The sequence below is a fragment of the Brassica rapa genome, chromosome A01 (genome assembly GCF_000309985.2).
Source record: "Brassica rapa cultivar Chiifu-401-42 chromosome A01, CAAS_Brap_v3.01, whole genome shotgun sequence".
Taxonomy (NCBI): domain Eukaryota; kingdom Viridiplantae; phylum Streptophyta; class Magnoliopsida; order Brassicales; family Brassicaceae; genus Brassica; species Brassica rapa.
The window spans coordinates 14,052,730-14,074,408 of NC_024795.2; the positions used below are offsets into that span (position 1 = coordinate 14,052,730).

General features: G+C 38.2%; 3 protein-coding genes across 3 annotated transcripts; 1 reads left to right on the top strand and 2 right to left on the bottom strand.

Annotated features, from left to right (window-relative positions):
• Nucleotides 1-9,955: 9,955 nt before the first annotated feature.
• On the bottom strand, nt 9,956-11,692 carry LOC103874753 (probable xyloglucan endotransglucosylase/hydrolase protein 11). Its single transcript, XM_009153192.3, has 4 exons — nt 11,137-11,692; nt 10,926-11,026; nt 10,650-10,837; nt 9,956-10,567 (listed from the first exon to the last, which is right to left on the bottom strand). Exons 1-4 carry the CDS (start codon nt 11,348-11,350, stop codon nt 10,207-10,209), a joined length of 864 nt encoding a protein of 287 aa, XP_009151440.1. The 5' UTR covers nt 11,351-11,692; the 3' UTR covers nt 9,956-10,206.
• Nucleotides 11,693-15,873: 4,181 nt separating this feature from the next.
• Nucleotides 15,874-18,084, top strand: LOC103874743 (acetolactate synthase 3, chloroplastic). Its single transcript, XM_009153182.3, has one exon. It carries the CDS (start codon nt 15,924-15,926, stop codon nt 17,880-17,882), a length of 1,959 nt encoding a protein of 652 aa, XP_009151430.1. The 5' UTR covers nt 15,874-15,923; the 3' UTR covers nt 17,883-18,084.
• A 2,423-nt stretch (nt 18,085-20,507) lies between these two features.
• Nucleotides 20,508-21,106, bottom strand: LOC103828277. Its single transcript, XM_009103890.1, has 2 exons — nt 21,073-21,106; nt 20,508-20,956 (listed from the first exon to the last, which is right to left on the bottom strand). The coding sequence occupies exons 1-2, from the start codon at nt 21,104-21,106 to the stop codon at nt 20,508-20,510; spliced, it is 483 nt and encodes a 160-aa protein (XP_009102138.1).
• Nucleotides 21,107-21,679: the final 573 nt, after the last annotated feature.

The following is a 21,679-nucleotide window of genomic DNA, read 5'->3' on the forward strand; positions in this document are numbered from 1 at the left end:
TGTTCTCTCTTGTTATCCTAGGTAAAGTACCTTTCTTTCCAAGCAACAACCAAGGAATTAGAACTCTACAATGTCCAAACCACAACAAACGTGTTGCAGCAGCTGTTGGAATTTGGAACATATGGAATAAACACTGCATTTTCACGGCCTGTGGGATATCCCGCAAAGGCCTATCTAGTTAGCAGTGCAGGTTTGGGCAGAGGTGTTGAGTACTGCAGTCACGGCGGGCTGACCCGCATTGATCCGCCAGAGATCGAGACGGCGAAGGGGTGGGACACGGCGGGCGGGTGATTCTAATTGCCATCACTAACACCATGTATCAAATAAGAATAATTATTATGTAACATTATACTAACCACTTATTAATTAACATGTATCCTAAACGACGATGAAGAATTGAGAGTCTACTGGTACGTATGTAATGTCGGGTAATTACAAAATTGCTAGCCAACATAAATGTTATTCGTAATGAAGGAATTTGAGGATGATCATGTTAGAAGTCATCTTCAAGGAGAGAAAATCTGTAAATCGAGACTTCTTCAAGCTTAACGTCAACAATGATGGTGGTCTTTACAATCACCAGCGCGGCGGATTCCAGATGAGTGAAAGAGACGTTTGATTTTTTATTGTTTACACGGATTTGTTATCTACTCCCTCTGTTTCATATTAAATGTCGTTTTGGGTTTGTGCACACGGATTAAGGAAACAATTAGTTTTGTACATTTCCTATATAAAAACACAATTACCAATACACCTAACCATATTTCAACCAATAGAAAAATAAATTATTAAATAAAACTAATAAATTTTGCATTGAAAGTCGAAAAACGACACTTATTTTGTAACGAAAAAAAATTCTCTACAATGGCACTTAATATGAAACGGAAGAAGTACTTTTTACCAATCAACTAACTATGTATCATGTCAACCAACAACGAACAAAACATGTGGAATTGAATTTTTGTGTTGTTCAAGAAAAAGTAACTGAAATAAAAGTTCTAAGGGTTCCACTGCGTTCCAATAAACAGATATACTCCTTGCGTTTCATAAAGTTACATCTTCTAGAGAAATTTTTTGTTTAAAAAAAATCTAATTTTTTTGTATTTTTAATGCATGTTTTATTAACTAATTGCAAACTTTAAAAAACTTAATTGCACTTATTAGATTTTTATTGGCTTAAAATTATGGGAAAAAGATAATCACAAAACTTATGCAAATTTAATGTGTTTTATTAAAATGTGTGAAAAGTCTAAAATATGTATTCCCTCTCTATCAATTTAAGTGATTTTTAAAGTTTTTACACTTGAATTAAGAAAATACAAACTTCTATACAATTTGTCTTTGTTACATAAAAATATCATTAAATGAAATAAATTCAACCAATAAGAAAAAAATCAGTATTTTGCAATTGGTCACAAAGTTTAAATAATATTAAATTATATCTAGAATAATGAAAACATAGGTGATGTGGTGACCTTTGCAACTGGACCTTGAACCAATTCGTGAAACCATACGGGATAATAAGGATCGTCATAATCAACCTGCAAAAAACATATATATATTCTTAAACACTTACTTAATTAATATAATAATATGAGATATATTACCTGCGATTTTAACCACTTGACAAAGTGCTTATCTTTACGTGTATCCACATCAGTTGCAGATATTCCTGGTATTGCTTCTTCAACTTGAGATACAAACATCCTGCAAATTGAACAATAATCAAATCATACATAATTAACTTTAATTCATATAATTAACATTCACAAAAATATTTACCTTTCAAAGTAACGGGTCATTGCATCCTCGCAGTTGAGCAGAATATAAGTGTGGGCACTATGTTTATCTTCTTCACATGACCACCATACTTCTTTCGTTTTACCACCAAACCGTCCAATTTCGCAGAAAATGTCAGGAACACCATCAATTGGATATGATGTCGGTACTCCACCATCATCATATCTCCTAGGAACTCTTTTTCTCGTACGAACAGTTGGAGCAAAGTAGTATGATGTGAAGTTAGATGTTTCGGCTGTCAAACTCCCTGCAACTATTGAACCTTCTACTTTTGCAAGATTTCTTGCTTTCCCCTTCAAATGTTTCATCTGTCGCTCATACGGATACATCCATCCGTTGTGAACAGGTCCACGAAGCAATGCTTCATACGGTAGGTGGACAACTAGATGCTCCATGACGTCAAAAAATGAAGGAGGAAATATCTTCTCCAGGTTGCACAATATGATCGGAATGTTCTGATGAAGTTGTTCGATGACTTCTTCTTTGAACGTACGTGTGCTAAGATCTCTGAAAAATGCTCCGATGGCTGTATATTTTAAAAGGAATCAAATTAATACATTTCGTAACATATGTATATATATAAATTTATAATTACCTGCAAGTGCTTCGTGGACATTTGCTGGAAGGAGCTCGGCAAATCAAATGGAAGCAGTCGTTGCATAAACACATGACAATCATGACTTTTCATTCCGGAGAACTTTTGACTCGTTCAATACATCTTGACATATTTGAAACATAACCATCAGGAAACTTAACTTCCGATGCAACCCAGTCAAACAAGGTTGTTTTGGCTGCTGATGACAACCGGAAGATGGGAACAGGAACGTTTCCATTGCTCTTGATATGTAACTCACTTCTTGAGCAAATATCAGGTAAGTCCATCCTTGACTTTTTGTTATCTTTTGTCTTCCTAGGGACGTTAAGTAATGTATTCATGATGTTCTCAAAAAAGTTCTTCTCGATATGCATGACATCCAGATTGTGGCGTAAGAGAAGATCCTTCCAATAGGGTAGCTCCCAAAATATACTCTTCTTATGCCAATTGTGAGATACACCATACCCATCAGGCATATTTCCAGAAACATGCCAATTTCCTCCAACCTTAACTGTTTCCTGAGCTCCGTAATAATCAATGTCCGCTTCGATCTGCTGGCCGGTGAGATATGGAGGAGGACTGTCTCTGACAATTTTTTTGTGTCGAAACAATGTCTTATTTCTTCTGTACGGATGGGCAAGTGGAAGAAACCGACGATGACAATCAAACCAACAACTCTTCCTACCATTCTTCAGTTGGAAAGCATCCGTGGATCCAAGACAATACGGACAAGATAATCTTCCATGTGTTGTCCAGCCAGACAACATCCCATAAGCAGGGAAATCACTTATCGTCCACATCAGAACTGCTCGCATCGTAAAATTGTTTTTCAAGGAACAATCGTACGTCCTCACCCCTTCTGACCACAATTGCTTTAGCTCTTCTATCAACGGTTGAAGGAAAAACATCAAGAGACCGTTTTGGATGCTTCGGCCCTGGGATTAATATGGTCAAAAATAGAAATTCTTGTTCCATGCACATATCCGGCGGTAAATTATACGGCGTAAGAATGACTGGCCACAAAGAATATTGTCTACCAGACATTCCAAATGGACTAAATCCATCGGTGCATAACCCAAGATAGACATTCCGAATATTTGTAGCAAAATCTCCGTGTACCTTGTTGAAATGTTTCCACGCTCTTGCGTCTGATGGATGTGCAACCTCACCATCTCTCTGGACATGTTCGGCATGCCACCTCATCGACGCAGCAGTCCTCTCAGATTGATATAATCTTTTCAATATGTCTGTAATTGGTAGGTACCACATCCTTTGGTACGGTACCCTATTCCTCCCACGGCCTTGCGGTTTGAATCGTGGTTTTTTGCAGAATCGACACTCTTCTAACTTGTCATCTTCCTTCCAGTAGATCATGCAGTTGTCGATGCAAACATCAATCATCTCCGAGGGTAACCCAAGACTATAAACCAATTTCTGAATCTCATAATAAGATTCAGCAGACACGTTGTCTTCTGGCAAATACTCTTTAAACAACTCCGCCCATGCATCCATGCAATTCTCAGGTAAATTATGATCCGTTTTAATATTCATCATCCTAGCTGCTAGAGACAATTTAGAGAGACATTCTCTACAACCAGTGTAGATTGGTTGATTTGCAGCATCTAGCATTTCATAAAACCTTTTTGCATCCAAATTAGGTTCTTCTACATTTCCAGTTCCATCTGCTATTGTTGTAGTTGTTTCTAAAAATGCATCACTAATCATATCTTGAACCCTATCATGATCTACCATCTGCTCCTCTTGATGATAATTATATTCATTATGCACATGATTCAGTTCTTCATTATGATGAGCATCCTCAAAATTAGCATTACTACTACTAGCTTCATTTCCCCCATAACCCTCTCCATGTTGATACCAAATGTATACTCTTACTAAATGATTCTATACAGTTTCACTACGTGCAAATTTCGAATTCTTGCATTTTGAACAGGGGCAGAACATCTTACCGCTTTCCTGCGTGATCGGTGTACAGCCCGCCTGGTGCATGAATTTCTCTAGCCCGTTCAGAAATGCATTCGTCACTCTCCCGTTGGAATCTTTGTGCAAATACATCCAACTTCGTAACTCGTAAATACTACCGCCACCGACCATTTTTTCTTCTATTTTTTTTTAAATTTTTTTTTTCCGTTTGGGTCTTGTGAGGAAGAGAGTTGTGTGTTGTGAGGAAGAGAGTTGTGGGAAATGACATATATATAGAGAAATTTTCGAGTTGGGTAGTTGAAATATAACAACGATTTTACAAGGAAACTTTTACATGGATTTTACATAGTTTTTTTACAACGACTTTACAACGAACTTCGATAAGTTTTTCACCTAAATATAACGGTAACATGATTCGTTGTAATATCGATGTAAAGTTTTCTTTTCGACGTACTTACGTCGTAATATTACATGGCGTTTACGACGAAATTTGGTTTCGTTGGTTTCGTCGTAATTGCATTGTTAACCCACTATTTACTATTTCTAAGACAACGATAAGAAACCTGTGTCGTTCGTCTGTCTGCCAATTCAGTGGAACGACAAGGAGAAAGTGGACGGAAGTGCAGCTGGTTTGTACTTGAGAGGAACCTTTGACGATGGTCGGAGGTTCCACTCAAGTATAAACCAACTGCACTTCCCTCCATTTTCTCCTTGTCGATCCACTGAATTGGCAGACAGACGAATGACTCATGTTCGTTATCGTTATCTTCGAAATAGTAATTGGTGGCTGAATGAGGAGTTGTGTGTTGTGAGGAAGAGAGTTGTGTGTTGTGAGGAAGAGAGTTGTGGAAAATGACATATATATAGAAAAATATGGTAAGTTTTACATGGATTTTACATGGAAAATTTACAACGCGTTTACAACGAATTTAGGTAAGTTAAAGCACATTGAATACACGTTTTCACCTTTATATAACGGTAACATGATTCGTTGTAATGTCGATGTAACGTTTACAACTATTTCGCATTCCACGTACTTTCGTCGTAAACTTACATTGACTTTACGACGAAAACGTTTCGTCGTAAATTACCATGGAGTTTACGACGAAGTTATGTCTCGTCGTAATTGCGTTGTAAAGCGTATGTAAATTTACGAGGAAATTATTTCCTCGTAGAACGCCGTTGTTACTGCTACGTTTTCTTGTAGTTAATTATTTTGAAACATTTTTTTTCTAAACACCACTTAAAGTGAAACCGAGAGTAACATTTTGAAAGGGATGGAATATTTACAAAGGGATTTCTGACATCTATGTTCAACACATTTTTTAAAACTTCTCAAACACGGGTGAAAGCGAAAAAGAAAAAGCTCCCCCATGAAGATAAACCACCGCCCCCTTCTTTCTCCTCCGGCCTGGTTATCGCTGTCACTGGTGCCGAAGTTATTTGTTCTTCTTGTTTCTATTTCCTTTGCTCTCCTCTCTCCTTCCTCTCTTATTTGATATGCTCGGCACCCTGGAGGAGGTTTCTCAGATCTGTTTTTCCGATCCGGTAACTTTGAATCTGGTGTGATGGCGAGACGAAAGGGGTGAAGGCAGTAGAGTAGGGTCCGCTTTTAGGGTATCTAGGGGTTGTATATGTGATATTTTGCTCCTCTGTAGAAATCCAATCCCTTTAAGGAGGTAGCGTGTGGGGACCAGACGAGTCTCCTCCTAGTCGGATCTAGAAAAGGGCTTTGGTTCTTCTCAATCTAAGGGTCCGTTGTTGGAGTGGGCTTTGGCTAAGGGCAGATCCTTGTCTCGGCGAGTTGACTACGGTGAAGCTCTTAGTCGAAGCCAAGGTCATGTTCATCGGGATTTTCTCGGTGACACACGTGCGGAGAGGCTTTTGGTTTTCGTGTGTTAACAAATTTCTTCCGGCTAAGACGTGTGCATCAAGGTTTGCAGTGCCATGTAGGGTCGTCTATGGCTCCGGCGGTGGTGTGTCTAGCGTTTTCTCTTCTTTAGAAAGTTGGTCTCATGGCTTCTTCGCGTCGTAGCTTTCTCGGGAGATAGTGATGGTGTTTCTTTGGGACGTTTTATCAGTCTACGGTCTTCTCTGTTGTGGTGGGTCTCCGTTGCTAAACGGATTTTTGCTTCGGTGGAGCAATATAGAGCCGTCCTTTAGTTCTTAAAGGCGGAACGCAAGAAAGAGATAGCGGATCTGGTGTGGTCTACCTGAGTCGTTTTTTTTCTCTTGGTGGTGGCATGTTTCAATTTCATGGCCTTCCAGTTGCTAAAAGGCGGTAAATCTGGGTCCGTATTTGGCAGGCTGTGCTTTGTCTCTTGTTGTGCAGGTAATTGATTCTCGATCGATGTGGCGGCTTCCTCCGCTACCCCGATTTTATTTTGGTTCTTAGAGAAATGCTCTTCTCGTCTTGTCTTTTTACATTTTAGATACTTATTCTTTTGGATTACTGCAATTTGGTTCACTATTTTCTAATTATACAATATCTAATCATTCTCACACTAACCATCATCATTTGAAGTTTGATAATCTATTTTAATCTATTTTATTGTTCAAAAAATAACAAAACGAATAAAGAAATAAGTAAAAAATAGAAATATATTTTAAATATTTAATTTATGCACAGCTAAAAATAACATAAATTTTTGCTATTTTATTATTTTTTAATATTTTCTATTATTTCATTTACAACTATACATTTATCTTAATATTAACCAAACTAAAGGAGAACACATAATCTAAACACAAAACCTCCATGATCACAGAGAAAAAAATGCCAAAGTAACACTAACTCAATAAAGGTCCAGAGCACAAAGGCGATCAAGAACGAAAACTAACTTACCCCACTTTATTATAGATTGTCTTGGCCAGAACAATAAAAAATCAGTAAAATGTAGAAAGATAATCTTGAGATAAAGAAATCCCTCAAACACAAATGAGCGTGATCAATGACCAATGTAAAGAACCAAAAAAGCAGGATAGAGGAAGAATAATCAACAGAAGGCCAAAATCACCACGAAGCAGGAAGAGACATACATAAGGAATGATAAGCACAACCAACAGATAAGAGGTAAGAAACACTCCACAAACTAAACAAGCACAAACAAGACGCCTATGCCGGTGAAGAACCACAAAGCTCTGGATAGAAGGGACCAAAGCTCCAAGAGACTAATACCGCACACTTATACTAAGGGAAGCAAGAGAAGAAGAGAACAACATGAGTGAGGGAGAACGGAAGCCAACCTCCGAGAAACATGAGCCTAGACTTGAGACCAGAAACAATCTTCCAAATCTACAGAGCATACTCGGAGGAGAACACTATCCAAACCTAGAGTGGCAAAGATAGCGAAAGGGAGAGTCACAGAAATGCAAGCAGCGGTGAAAGCTGCAACGGATGAGGGGACATAGATGGAAGGGTAGACAAAACTAAATCATCAAATCGTAGAGCCGTCCTCGAGCTATAGAATTCATATCACCAAAACCCATATCTTGAAAACCAAGACAAGAAGGGAGTATCGATGGTAAGCCAACGACAAGAAAACCAACTTCAAAGACGACTAAACTCTGACCCAACCCAAAGAGATGCAGTTCCTAACATCAGCTGAAATCTAAGGAAGAAGAGGAGCATCCAATATCGAATGGAGCAGCCTAAAATGACGCGAGAAACAACCGCACAACTGGGAACTCCTAAACCCGATCTACAACAAATACAAGAAATCTCAAGGTGAAGAAGGCGATAAAGAAAAAGAGGAGGAGGTGAGTCTTTTTCGGTGATGATGAGAAACACTGCATACCAGAAAGGTAAACAAAATACATAGATGTTGAAGGTTCAATGTCAAAATATGGGAAAAAGGCAAAAACATCTTGAAAGTTATAATGTTCAAAAATATAAAAATAAATAAAAGACAATTTTGACGCTGAAACCGTTAATCTTAGAATCAACAAATGCATAAATGCAAAGTTATTGAAATTCAATATAGTTTTTACAATAGAGACTCACTTCACTACTAACAAATAATATACAGGCAAACCAAATTATTGAAAAAACAAAGATAAAATATATTAACATATTACTATTACTACTACATAACACAATAAAAACACCAAATACCAGTTCTTAACAAATAAAAGTGATCACATAATTACATTATCCAAAAAATCATACTTTTAACAACAATAAAATAATATTGTGCGCGAAGCGCAGACACCCCCTTAGTATGGTATAAATATAACATTTAAACTAAAAACAAAAATTTATGTTCAACACGTTTAGATACGGCTTGACCTTTTGAAGATACGCGTCCACGAGGGTGAAAGATTTTATAATGTTCTTAAGGGCAATTCTTTCGGATAACACTAAAATAGTTTTTTTACCAAAAAATCACAACAAAGAAAATGACCAAAAAAGTTTTATTAAAGAGCCAAAAGATACTTGTACCCTTATTTTATAGATATATAAAATAGTTGTAAATAAAATAAATAAATATAAAAAATTATTTAAATAAATAAAAATTTATATTTTTATATTTTTCGAATTATACATTATTGAATTCAAAATTTTATAAAAAAATCAAAAAATAATTTTTAAAGTTTTGTAAGAAATTTTGTTTTGATGAAATTAATAAAATTCTTTTTAAACTATTTTAAAATTTTATTTTAAATTTTAAGCATTTACATTTTTTAAAACAAAATTCTAAAGCACATCCCCAAAGTTCAACCCTCAAATCTAAACCTTAAGTATAAATTAGCTAAACATAAAGGTATAAATGTTTATTTACCTGTTTGAACAAACATTTTGGTCATTTAACCATTAGGGGCTATACTTGTAATAAAAAAAATTAGGGTTTAGAAATATCTCTATTCTTATTCAATTTATGGCTTGATTGGCAGAGCATTAAGATAAACATTATGCTGTTTATTGTCCAATCAATAATTTTTTGAAAAGCATTCAGAATAGCATTTAGATGATGCAAATGCTCTCCAAATACTTTCTACCAAATTTGGGGTACCCAGATCCGGATCCGTCGGATCTGTGAATTTAATATCCGGATCCGGATTCGTGGTTTCCGGATATATGGATTTCGGATATCCGTCCCGATATTCTATTACCCGCAGATATCCGGATCCAGATCAAATATTTATAAATATATTTATATATCTCTATAATATTGTAAAAACTAAAATATAATATTATAAGATTAGTGCATGTATAAATATTAATATATTAAATATAATATTAATAAAATTTAAAAATTTAATGTGTTTTAAAAATACGGATCTGGATCCGGATATTTGAACCTAAAAATTAAAATATCCGGATTTGGATTGGAAGGATTCCAGATTTTACTATCCGGATTCGGATCCGGGCACCCCGGATATCCTATTTTCGGAGCAGATCCAGAGCAGATCTCAGATCGAATTCGGATCTCGGATAATAAGTTCCAGGCCTATTTGTCTTTATATACGTTTGTACATTCACTCAATCAATCAAGGAAATATACAGGCTTTCGCTCAGAGTATTCGAGATGAATGCTAGTTTACTTTTTTGTTGAAGACAACGGATATTACTCAACTCTGCCTTGAATTTGGATGTCTGATTGACAATGCCTGAAATTTAATTTAAAAGGCTTTACAAATAAACAGTAAAACACAACTCTTGTATCTCTGTTAACTTGTAATGTTACTGTAGTAAAATCAATACAACTAATTAGCTAGCGATGGCAACAAAGTAGTCATTTTAAATGATACTCCTAATATTTGATAGTAACAACTTATTACAAAGCATGTTACAATAACATTTGTTCTTGTCTCAAAGTTTTTCGTTTTTGTAGGCTGATGACTCTTTGAAAAGTATTGATCTTTCTCTAACCGTAACTTCTGCATTCTTGAGGCACCTTTGGATATCGCTTTCTGTCCAAGCAATAGTCGTAATCCAGGTAAACCTTCCTTGCATTCATATACAGTTTCCTCTCTTTAGAGCTTAGCTCCCAATTCTCTTTACGGTTCCACCAGTATTCAAGACTAAAGCATTTATCTATGCTCATAAACTCAGTCGCACACCCATCGATCTTTGATGCCTGGAACTTAGCAGTGCAAGACATCTCCATAGGGTCAACCATTGTTCCGTTTTCCACACTGCCATGCATGAACATCGTCTGCACCGATGGGTAGTAAATGTCTGGATTCTTCTTGTACACCCGGATGGCTGTATCATCTACATAGAACCTGAAATTTTGAAGAAAATAACACTATTTTGTTATGTTAATCAATTGATTGATGATCTCATTAGGTATTAATAAATACTCACACAACTTGATATGGGTTCCAAAGAAACCTATAGGAATGATAATCTTTGGTTGGATCAAACCAAAGACGAAACCTCTGATATTTATCTCCTTCACCGTATACAAATATATTTGTATTCAGCAAATACGCTGTTTCGTTTCCAAAAATCTGGAAACAGAGCCCGTCATTGCGGCTTGATTTGGATCTTAGCTGCAGTATAGCATTCAAGATCAAAACATATTTCAAGAACTCCTCCAGGTAGGTACGTAACGTAAATCTCACCATCATTCATACTTACGTAGAAGGAAGTAGTCACTTTCGTAGACTTGCTTTGGGGTGCCTTGATTCTGATGTTGAAAGATCCTGATCCGTATATCTTGTAGGACTCAAACCCGGACCCTGTCAAGGAACATTTGACCAAACATAAGCACCGTATAGAGACACAAACACAAGTTCATAACACATGTAGAGACAAAACACACAACCAAATAGAGAGAAAAGATAGAAACCAGATTTATGATCGAGGGTGAGCTGGAGCTCAGAGGTTTCATTAATAACCAAAGCTGGATGTCCCCATGTTGTGTAGTAGTTATCGCCCCATGTCACGAACCCGTCTTCACCTCGAGCCGTCGCTGCAACTATTACAACCATCATAACAATTAGTATATTCTTCTGATCAGATCCTCTCATCTTCATATCTCTCTTTCTTTGCTTATTTCTCATTTCACTTGACCATAATAATAGAACACGACCCTCCTTGGCTGTATTATATAGCAGCCACGTACGTTACGTTCTTTTTATTTTCACCAAATGGGTATCTATTCATTGCATCATCATAGTCCATATTAATTAATTAAGATGTCTTTTTGTTTTAGTTTATCCCCTCTAGCTAGGATTTGAGCTGTTTGCGATAAACTTTTTCGTAGTGTGGTGAAAGCTATTAATAGCTTATTTTATACGCAACAAGCAATGCATCACAAAAGCTACAATTTCCCGATTCATTTTTTTTAGCCTTAAATAGTTATCTATATAATATTAAGTCGAGCAACTCTATTTATCTTTTGGCTAGTACTCATTGGGTCATTATATTCTAAACTTTTTCATTATGGTAAATCATTGGTGATGTCTTGCAAGTCCTTAATACTAATTGTTTATAATACATCAATTTTCAATTTTAGTCATATTACATTTAATTTTTATAACATTTTCTAATCTTTTTATTAAAGTTTGTTATTGTTATGCTGATAAACATGATATTTACATGAACATACATACCACTACCAGTCTAGTAGTAATTTTTTTTTTACAACAAATACAGACTCATATTAACTCTATAAATCAAATTGATAACACTCATGTCTAGTTGTACTACTAATCTAATAATATGAGTAATATTTAATGTAATTAACCAGAGGAAAGGAGGTTTGTCTGTTGTGGTTAGTGATCAAAATAATAAATATTTTCAAGACTAGAGAGATCATTAAAGATTAGCTGAAATGGATGGTGACTGTTGGTTGGCTTGAATAATTATCATTATTTTTTTGGTTTGAATAATTAATTAGGTTTAGCAAAACGTGCAGCCAACTCTAACTTTCGTAGTTTGTTTGCTCTGTTTATGGTAAATACATAAACAGAGTACAAAAGAGTTGCCACCAAGACGACAGTTCATTGCACAACATGTCAATACCGCAGTATACCACGTCGCTTACGTGTTCAAACTATGCATTATATTGTCATCAGCAGCGTGAATCACATACAAATTACTTTATCAGAATGATGAAATATTTGAGCGGTTTAAAACTGAGAGAATTAGGTGTTGACCTAACAAGATCTGATTTAGACCAGACTACATACTATTGTGTTCTGTGTTCGTTCGCTGGCCAATGCTGAAACGCTTTTTTTCTTAACATTAGAGACTCGTTACCAAACAGAGTCCATAAAACTACTCACACACAAACACCATCTAATAATAAACGAACACGAATGTGAAATAGGGCTGCGGGTTTGGGTTAATTCGGTTAGTTCGGGTCGGTGAAAATTTCACCGAAGTGAACCGAAAACTTTTTTATAACAATAAAGAGTTTTGAGTTAGAACCATCTACCATTAAAGAGGGAAAATTGGGTATACGAATAACTAGCTCTTTGAGTTAGAACCATCTACCATTAAAGAGGAAAAATTGGATATGACCAAGTCTTGTGTGCCATCTTGATGATTCAGTCGATGTTGTAAGGTGTATGCATTGAGTGCCTTCGGCTTCTAGAGTGACCTTATACAAGCGATTCCTTGTGTTTACTAAGGAATGAATTGCATCTTTCGTGTGTGTACGTCTACAATCTACACAATCAATTTTCTCCAATCTAAAACCATAAAATCTCTTCGATTGTGACGGGTTAGACGAGCTTATGAATCATTACCGCTTTCCGATGATTGTGTACGCACACACACATGCCTTATATTTTGATAAGAGTGGCCATTGTATGAAGCTCACAACCGCAGCAACTGATGGTATAACAGACTGTCCTGGGTACCATGAGATACATCCATCCCAACAAGATGGTAGGAACTTGTGTTACTAAAAGCATTGCTGGTGAGCTCCATAGTTAACATACAATTCAGTCCACCAAGCTTGGCATTTATCTTCAGGAGAACATTGGTATACACGTAGAAGCTATACTATCAATATTCTCACATCCTAAAAACAAAAAATCTCTACGTTTGGAAACATTCATAAAATCAGTCGAATTTAGTTGAAATTACTACTTCTATTCATTAACGTCTCTTTAATATGGATGCCAAGTCAGCTTGGAAAGGTACTTTTTCGCTACTATGATAGAGCGAACAAATGACTTGTATTGAATTGCTGTTTCTAGAGATATTCTGAATGGGAAGAATGAAAAATTCAACAGGGACAGTAAATTGAGTGATAGCAGAGAAGAAATAGATAGGATTACTCAATAGCTAAGTGAATTCAACAGAGACATAATAAGAAACTGAATTTACTGGAAGAGAAGGGAGACAATAAACTCACCAGATAGTCATCAAGGACAGTATTGCAGGGAAATATATCGGATTGAAGAAACTAAATAGGGACACTAAACTCAACAGAGACAAAATATGAGAGTGAAATTACCTGAAAATGAGAGAGGATTAAAGGAAATAAGATATCCGGCAAAGCATGGCAACAAAACAAAGGGAAAGAGAGAACAAGAGAAAACCTCAAATAAATTTGACAACCTATTCAATCTTCAATATATAGCATTATGAAAAGACATGTCTCTTAAGGGAAGATGACGAGTGGGGGATACGAGAAAAATTCTGCAGTTTTTTTTAAGAGGCACCTTTGAACATGTATGACTTGGTGGGATGAAGGCGTCGATTGGTAAAACTATGGTGTCATACCTTTCACTTTAAACAAAAGTATATCCCTTAGATCATATTTTTAGAAAAATCTCCACCGTTAGGTTTTGATTAAACAAAAATATGCTTATTGTAATTGCAGAAACTCCAAAGGGAATAATTATGATAATTAGAGAATTGCAGAGAAATAAGGGTTAACAATAATATAATAGAGTCTGGGATTAATAGACGGTTCCACTGAAACAATGAGTGTGAAAGAATACAATTCTCAAAGGGAAAATAACTTTCAATTTGTTTTAAGAGACGTCTTTGAAGAAATACGATGAAGGCATCGATTGTTAAATCGATGGCGTCCTACCTTTTATTCTAAACAAAATTATATCCTTTAGATTATATTTTCAGAATTATCTTCACCGTTAGATTTTGTTTTTTCTCCTATAAAAATACGATGACGTCAGCGGTTAACAAAAAATGAGTTTATTATTATATATAAATTATATCATAGCCTAAACATTGTTATGTACATATTTTTAAATGTCGATATATTGTGGATTTGGTCTTAATTTCTGTAAAATAAAATTACTTCATTGTTTTATATAAACAACTCTATGGAAGCCTTCTTAATATCTACCTCCTATCCTTTTCATTTAAGTCAATCATGTTTAATTTTATCCTTAGAGCAGCTAACGTTAAAGCTGACTCTGTTGCCAAACATGTTTTATGGGCTTTTTTAGACCAAGTTTAAAAGTTTAATGAAATTAGTTTGAACAAAAAAAAACTCTATTATTGCAGTTTCCCAACTTGTTGCTTAGATTCAGGTCTCACAATCAAGAAATCAAGAACGGTTAGATCTGTAAAAGCCGGAAAACCGGACTGACATAAACGATAAAATAAGAAACGATGTTAAGGAAATATACGAATGTAAAGACGAATACAAGAACGATAAGAAATCGTATTCGCAAAGAGACATGGAGTCGAGATATGATCTCTTTCCTTAACTCAAAATATTCGCTCCGTTAGTGAGACGGAACTGTACGAATATAGAGTCTCAGGATAAAACCATGGCAGACGAATCACGCCTCACTCGTGATCGCCCTATCGAACTATAAACTCTACGAAACACTCTCGCAGAATAGACTTACGCAGAGGGATTTTTGCTGTTGGATTTCGATACCGAAAAAGTTCAAGAAAATGAGAAGATGAGAGTCCGTATTTAAAGAGAAGACTAGGAGCGGTTTTTCGAAACTGTTGCGAACGTTTTTCCGAAAATCTCGCAAAGATCTCGGAGTGGAACGTTGAGCAGCTTTCTCCGCAAGTTTCTCTCTTGTTGACTCGTTCTGATCCATTTCGAACGGATAAACTTCATGTTGTTTTTAAACGAACTACATGTCTTTTTAGAAATAAAATGGCAAGCGTTGAGCTTAAATTAGTCCACCCAAACCGAGCCGGCCGGACGGCGGCGGCACGCGCGTGGTGAGCCTTTCTCTCTCACCAAGCCGTTTAAACTCTCATAGTGAGAAAGTATATTTATATCACTCCAATTCTCTCCTCTTGGCCGATGTGAGACTCTTCCCCTTAACCATATTTCATTTAATTGACATTCATTTGGACTCACAACATCTGAGGCCCAATGTCATTTGTATTCACATTATTAATAAAAGCCTAATGGCTATTATTGTATCCAACAAGATCCACAAATTCTACATTTTATTTAATAAGTAAAGTGACAAGTAGAGAAACGAGATTAGATTCTTTCACTTGAGAGTTCGTTCCTCTGCATCCATAATTAATAAAGAAAAGACCAAACAAACAAAAATCATATTCCAAGGGTATTTTCGTAAACAAACAAAACCCTCACAAGCCTCGTTTTATAAAAACGATTCACGTTCACAAACTCATTCATCATCTCTCTCTCATTTCTCTCTCTCTCATCTAACCATGGCGGCGGCAACATCGTCTTCTCCGATCTCCTTAACCGCTAAACCTTCTTCCAAATCCCCTCTACCCATTTCCAGATTCTCCCTTCCCTTCTCCTTAACCCCACAGAAACCCTCCTCCCGTCTCCACCGTCCTCTCGCCATCTCCGCCGTTCTCAACTCACCCGTCAATGTCGCACCTGAAAAAACCGACAAGATCAAGACTTTCATCTCCCGCTACGCTCCCGACGAGCCCCGCAAGGGTGCTGATATCCTCGTGGAAGCCCTCGAGCGTCAAGGCGTCGAAACCGTCTTCGCTTATCCCGGAGGTGCCTCCATGGAGATCCACCAAGCCTTGACTCGCTCCTCCACCATCCGTAACGTCCTCCCCCGTCACGAACAAGGAGGAGTCTTCGCCGCCGAGGGTTACGCTCGTTCCTCCGGCAAACCGGGAATCTGCATTGCCACTTCGGGTCCCGGAGCTACCAACCTCGTCAGCGGGTTAGCCGACGCGATGCTTGACAGTGTTCCTCTCGTCGCCATTACAGGACAGGTCCCTCGCCGGATGATCGGTACTGACGCCTTCCAAGAGACGCCAATCGTTGAGGTAACGAGGTCTATTACGAAACATAACTATCTGGTGATGGATGTTGATGACATACCTAGGATCGTTCAAGAAGCTTTCTTTCTAGCTACTTCCGGTAGACCCGGACCGGTTTTGGTTGACGTTCCTAAGGATATTCAGCAGCAGCTTGCGATTCCTAACTGGGATCAACCTATGCGCTTGCCTGGCTACATGTCTAGGCTGCCTCAGCCACCGGAAGTTTCTCAGTTAGGTCAGATCGTTAGGTTGATCTCGGAGTCTAAGAGGCCTGTTTTGTACGTTGGTGGTGGAAGCTTGAACTCGAGTGAAGAACTGGGGAGATTTGTCGAGCTTACTGGGATCCCTGTTGCGAGTACGTTGATGGGGCTTGGCTCTTATCCTTGTAACGATGAGTTGTCCCTGCAGATGCTTGGCATGCACGGGACTGTGTATGCTAACTACGCTGTGGAGCATAGTGATTTGTTGCTGGCGTTTGGTGTTAGGTTTGATGACCGTGTCACGGGAAAGCTCGAGGCGTTTGCGAGCAGGGCTAAGATTGTGCACATAGACATTGATTCTGCTGAGATTGGGAAGAATAAGACACCTCACGTGTCTGTGTGTGGTGATGTAAAGCTGGCTTTGCAAGGGATGAACAAGGTTCTTGAGAACCGGGCGGAGGAGCTCAAGCTTGATTTCGGTGTTTGGAGGAGTGAGTTGAGCGAGCAGAAACAGAAGTTCCCGTTGAGCTTCAAAACGTTTGGAGAAGCCATTCCTCCGCAGTACGCGATTCAGGTCCTAGACGAGCTAACCCAAGGGAAGGCAATTATCAGTACTGGTGTTGGACAGCATCAGATGTGGGCGGCGCAGTTTTACAAGTACAGGAAGCCGAGGCAGTGGCTGTCGTCCTCAGGACTCGGAGCTATGGGTTTCGGACTTCCTGCTGCGATTGGAGCGTCTGTGGCGAACCCTGATGCGATTGTTGTGGACATTGACGGTGATGGAAGCTTCATAATGAACGTTCAAGAGCTGGCCACAATCCGTGTAGAGAATCTTCCTGTGAAGATACTCTTGTTAAACAACCAGCATCTTGGGATGGTCATGCAATGGGAAGATCGGTTCTACAAAGCTAACAGAGCTCACACTTATCTCGGGGACCCGGCAAGGGAGAACGAGATCTTCCCTAACATGCTGCAGTTTGCAGGAGCTTGCGGGATTCCAGCTGCGAGAGTGACGAAGAAAGAAGAACTCCGAGAAGCTATTCAGACAATGCTGGATACACCTGGACCGTACCTGTTGGATGTCATCTGTCCGCACCAAGAACATGTGTTACCGATGATCCCAAGTGGTGGCACTTTCAAAGATGTAATAACCGAAGGGGATGGTCGCACTAAGTACTGAGAGATGAAGCTGGTGATCCATCATATGGTAAAAGACTTAGTTTCAGTTTTCAGTTTCTTTTGTGTGGTAATTTGGGTTTGTCAGTTGTTGTACTGCTTTTGGTTTGTTCCCAGATTTACTCGCTGTTGTTGTTTTGTTTCCTTTTTCTTTTATATATAAATAAACTGCTTGGGTTTTTTTTTACATAATGTTTGGGACTCAATGCAAGGAATGCTACAAGACCGCGATTATCTACTAATCTTGCAAGGAAATTGCACTTTACATTGGGTGTGATTGTCATGTTCAATGATTTGGATTTAGATTAGGACTTCGTTTACACAGATGACAGTTTCACTGTGTTCATACCTCATATTTTCAGTTTTGTAGCTACGAGAACGATGAAAGTTCAGATTTCACACACTATATTTATATGTTTGATCGATGTTGTATGCTCTTAAACATTTCTATCTTTCCTTTTATCATATTATCCATCACACTCTTTAATATGATGTAAATTGCTTCTTCTCTAAGCTACACCAGTCGTAAGCAACATACGAAGAAGCTTTTTGAAAACATCTTTTATTCTCTCATCACACTTTGTGCATGTGTCAGTAACATGTCAACTACATCTGTGTTGAAATAAACATTCGGTTCATTGTAACAACAATAATTTCTGTCCTTTTTTTTATCAACACAATAATTTTTCTGTCTTACACCTATGTAACACATGTTCTTTTCTTTCATTCTCCCCATTTTTATTTAAGTGCGACAGTTCAAACCCATTAACAGATCAAACAACCAAACCACATACAGCAGCTTCACATCAGATAAACGAAGGAATGCATTCTTGACGTCAAGCTGATATATGGGCCAATCTCTCGCAAAACTTACATCAAGAACATCACGAATTGTAGCCGGTTTCACCACTGTTGCGAAGGTGTCTGTGTAGTCTATGCCTTCCTCTTGAGACTTTCCATTTGCAACCAGGTGTGCTCTATGGCGTTTAGGCTTGCCTTATGCATCAAGCTTATGTTTATAGAGCCACATACAACAAATAATATTAGTATTAGTAGGCTTTGGAGCAAGATCCCAAGTCTTAGCCTTATCAAAAGCATCCATTTCTACAGTCATTGCAGGTGTCCAGTTTGGATCTTTTAAAGCATTTATATGGCTAGTAGGCAAAGGTGAAACAGAAGAAAGAAGAGAAAACTGTTTCTTAGCTATTCGAACACCTGTTTGACTACGAGTCTGCATTGAGTGATGTATAGGCTGCTCAGGCCAGTTCACATTTGCATTGACTGGTGCCGAAACAGAGGAAGCTGAAGCAGAGGCAGTGTTTGAGGTTGAAGCAGCTACAGACGGCGTTGCGACAGGAGAGGAACCTTGCAAAATTATTTTGAAAATAGGAGAAGGTTCGTCATTGTCTCCTAAATAATGATAAGTTGCCAGAGCGCCTTTAGGTGCAGCAGCATGAAAAATAGATTCATCAAATAGACTTGTCTACAAATGATGATCTTGTTGGTTTTTAGATCCATGCACCGATAACCTTTTTGGGGTACCCAAGAAAGAGGCACGGTGTGGATCTAGGCGCCAACTTGTGAAGGTGAGAGTGATTCAAATTTGGAAAGCAAAGACACCCAAATACCTTAAGATGGTCATAAGTAGGTGGTTTATGGAAGAGAAGAGTGAAAGGAATTTGGCTTTTTATAGCAACAGACGGAAGAATGTTCAGGATGTGCCCGCGACATGTAAGGCTTCCACCCAATACGCTGGCGCCATGTGAGCTTGAAATAACAAGGACCGGATTGCATTGTTAATGGTTCTGATCATCCTCTCCGATTTGCCGTTTTGCTGGCATCCTCTCCGATTTGCCATTTTGCTGGGAGGTATGAGGGCATGAGAACCGCATTTTGATTCATTTGTCATCGCAAAACTCATGAAAACTTCTATTATCGTATTCACCTCCATTGTCACATTGCACATCCTGAATATGAGCCTGAAATTGGTTTTCTACATAGTTAGAAAAGTGTTTAAACTTTGAGAAAACCTCACTCTTCCGTCTGAGAGGATACACCCATAAGAAGTGAGTATGATCATCAAGAAAGTATCGAATGTTTGTGTTAGAAGAAATATGCGAGGTCCAGACATCCGAATGTATTAACTCAAATGGTATAGAAGCATAAGAGTTTGATTCTCTGAAAGGTAATTTTATGTGTTTTCCCAACTGACAAGCTTTGCAAGAACTCGCAAGTTTGTCTTTATTACAAAAAATAGAATCTGAAATAGCTAAAGAGCGCAAAGAAGAATTATTGATGTGCGCAAGCCTCTTGTGCCAGAGTTCTGGTGAAAAAGAAAGCAAAGCAGAAGATGTGGGTGTTGGTTTTGAGTGTGATGATGGAAGCGAGTAAAGATCACCAGAGCTGTTACTGCGAAGAAGTGTTGTAGTGCTGTCGGTTGTTATTGTAACGACCCCGTCCTCTGTTTCCATTGCGACGACCCCCGCGATTATTGTTGTAGTTGTTGTTCTGACGTGGTTGCTGAGTGGGTGGGCGGTTTCTTGTCTTGATCCTCCGTGACTGCAAGGACCGTGGAGGAGGAAGATGAATTATCTTTTGTCGTTGTAGTAGTCTTGTTGAACTTGAGAATTCACTTTTCTTCCATCTCCAGCATGGATTGAGCCGCCTCAAATGTAGGAAATGGATCACGATGCTTGATGACGTTAAGGACATTGTCAAAGCGATCGTTGAGACCATTAAGCATGTACATTACTAATGTACGATCCGCAACCGGGGCATCGAGATTTGCTAGAAGATCGGAAAAGGACTTGAGTTTTTGACAGTATGCTTGAATTGTCATGTCACCGATCTCCAATGTCCGAAGCTCGTTATCAGTCTGTATGACTCTTGCTTCCTTGTTGTTGCGGAATTGATTTTCAACACGTAACCATATGTCTCGAGATGTACCGCCTGGTTTGAATGAACTGCAAAATAGCTTAGGCGCTAACGTTCCATAGAGCCAGAGCTTCACGAGACTGTCTTTCTTGAGCCAGGGGACATCATCGTCGTTGGCAGGAGTAGAGGTGCCGTCGAGATGTCCTAAAAGATCAAAGGCATGACAATGAGTTTGGAACAACTTGCGCTTGGCGTCGTAGTTGTGATCTTCCAAATCAAGGATTAGCAGAATGTGGGTTTTGATATTTGTAACCCCAAACGCTCTCGTTCAACGGGATGAGGATTTGCAGCCATTGAAAGATGAGAAGAGAAATAAGTAAAGAGATTAGAAGAGAAAGAGAGAACGAAGAGAACTGGTTCAGGAGCAAAGAGGCTCTGATACCATGTAATTTGATGAAATTCCCTTGAGGGATACGATCTTATTCACATGCCTTTAATAGCCAAGTCTGTTACAGAATATTAGGAGAATATCCTTGTACAATATCTAAACTATACAGATTTGCTAGTAACAGAATATCAACATTCTATCAGACACACCCCTATGTCATCGCATTTCATTCTCTCCTTGCTTAAATGGTCAGAGTCTTATACAAACCATAATTTCTAGTGACATTGTAACGGCCCGATCCTCCACGTCCGACCGGGGTTATGAAAGGGTGTTATGGACACGTATCTACTCGTTTAGACAATCCTACGTGTCCTGTTACTGGTCCCAAGAGTCGATGGACGCATAACCTTCTGTGAAATACTGTCACACCCGTATCCATATACTTCTACTTACAGTCATGCGCACATAGAAATGGAAAGGGAAGGCCTGAGTAAATGGGTTACTCAGTGAAGTGACTATAGACCAGCCTGCCCGCATGA

Coding starts and splice junctions, on each gene's coding strand:
- LOC103874743 (XM_009153182.3), top strand. CDS start 15,924: ATGGCGGCGGCAACATCGTCTTCTCCGATCTCCTTAACCGCTAAACCT.
- LOC103828277 (XM_009103890.1), bottom strand. CDS start 21,106: ATGGCTGCAAATCCTCATCCCGTTGAACGAGAGC. Junction 20,957..21,072: donor TCATCCCGTTGAACGAGAGC/GTTTGGGGTTAC, acceptor TTGATCTTTTAG/GACATCTCGACGGCACCTCT.
- LOC103874753 (XM_009153192.3), bottom strand. CDS start 11,350: ATGAGAAATAAGCAAAGAAAGAGAGATATGAAGATGAGAGGATCTGAT. Junction 11,027..11,136: donor CACCCTCGATCATAAATCTG/GTTTCTATCTTT, acceptor GTTCCTTGACAG/GGTCCGGGTTTGAGTCCTAC. Junction 10,568..10,649: donor TGGAACCCATATCAAGTTGT/GTGAGTATTTAT, acceptor TCAAAATTTCAG/GTTCTATGTAGATGATACAG.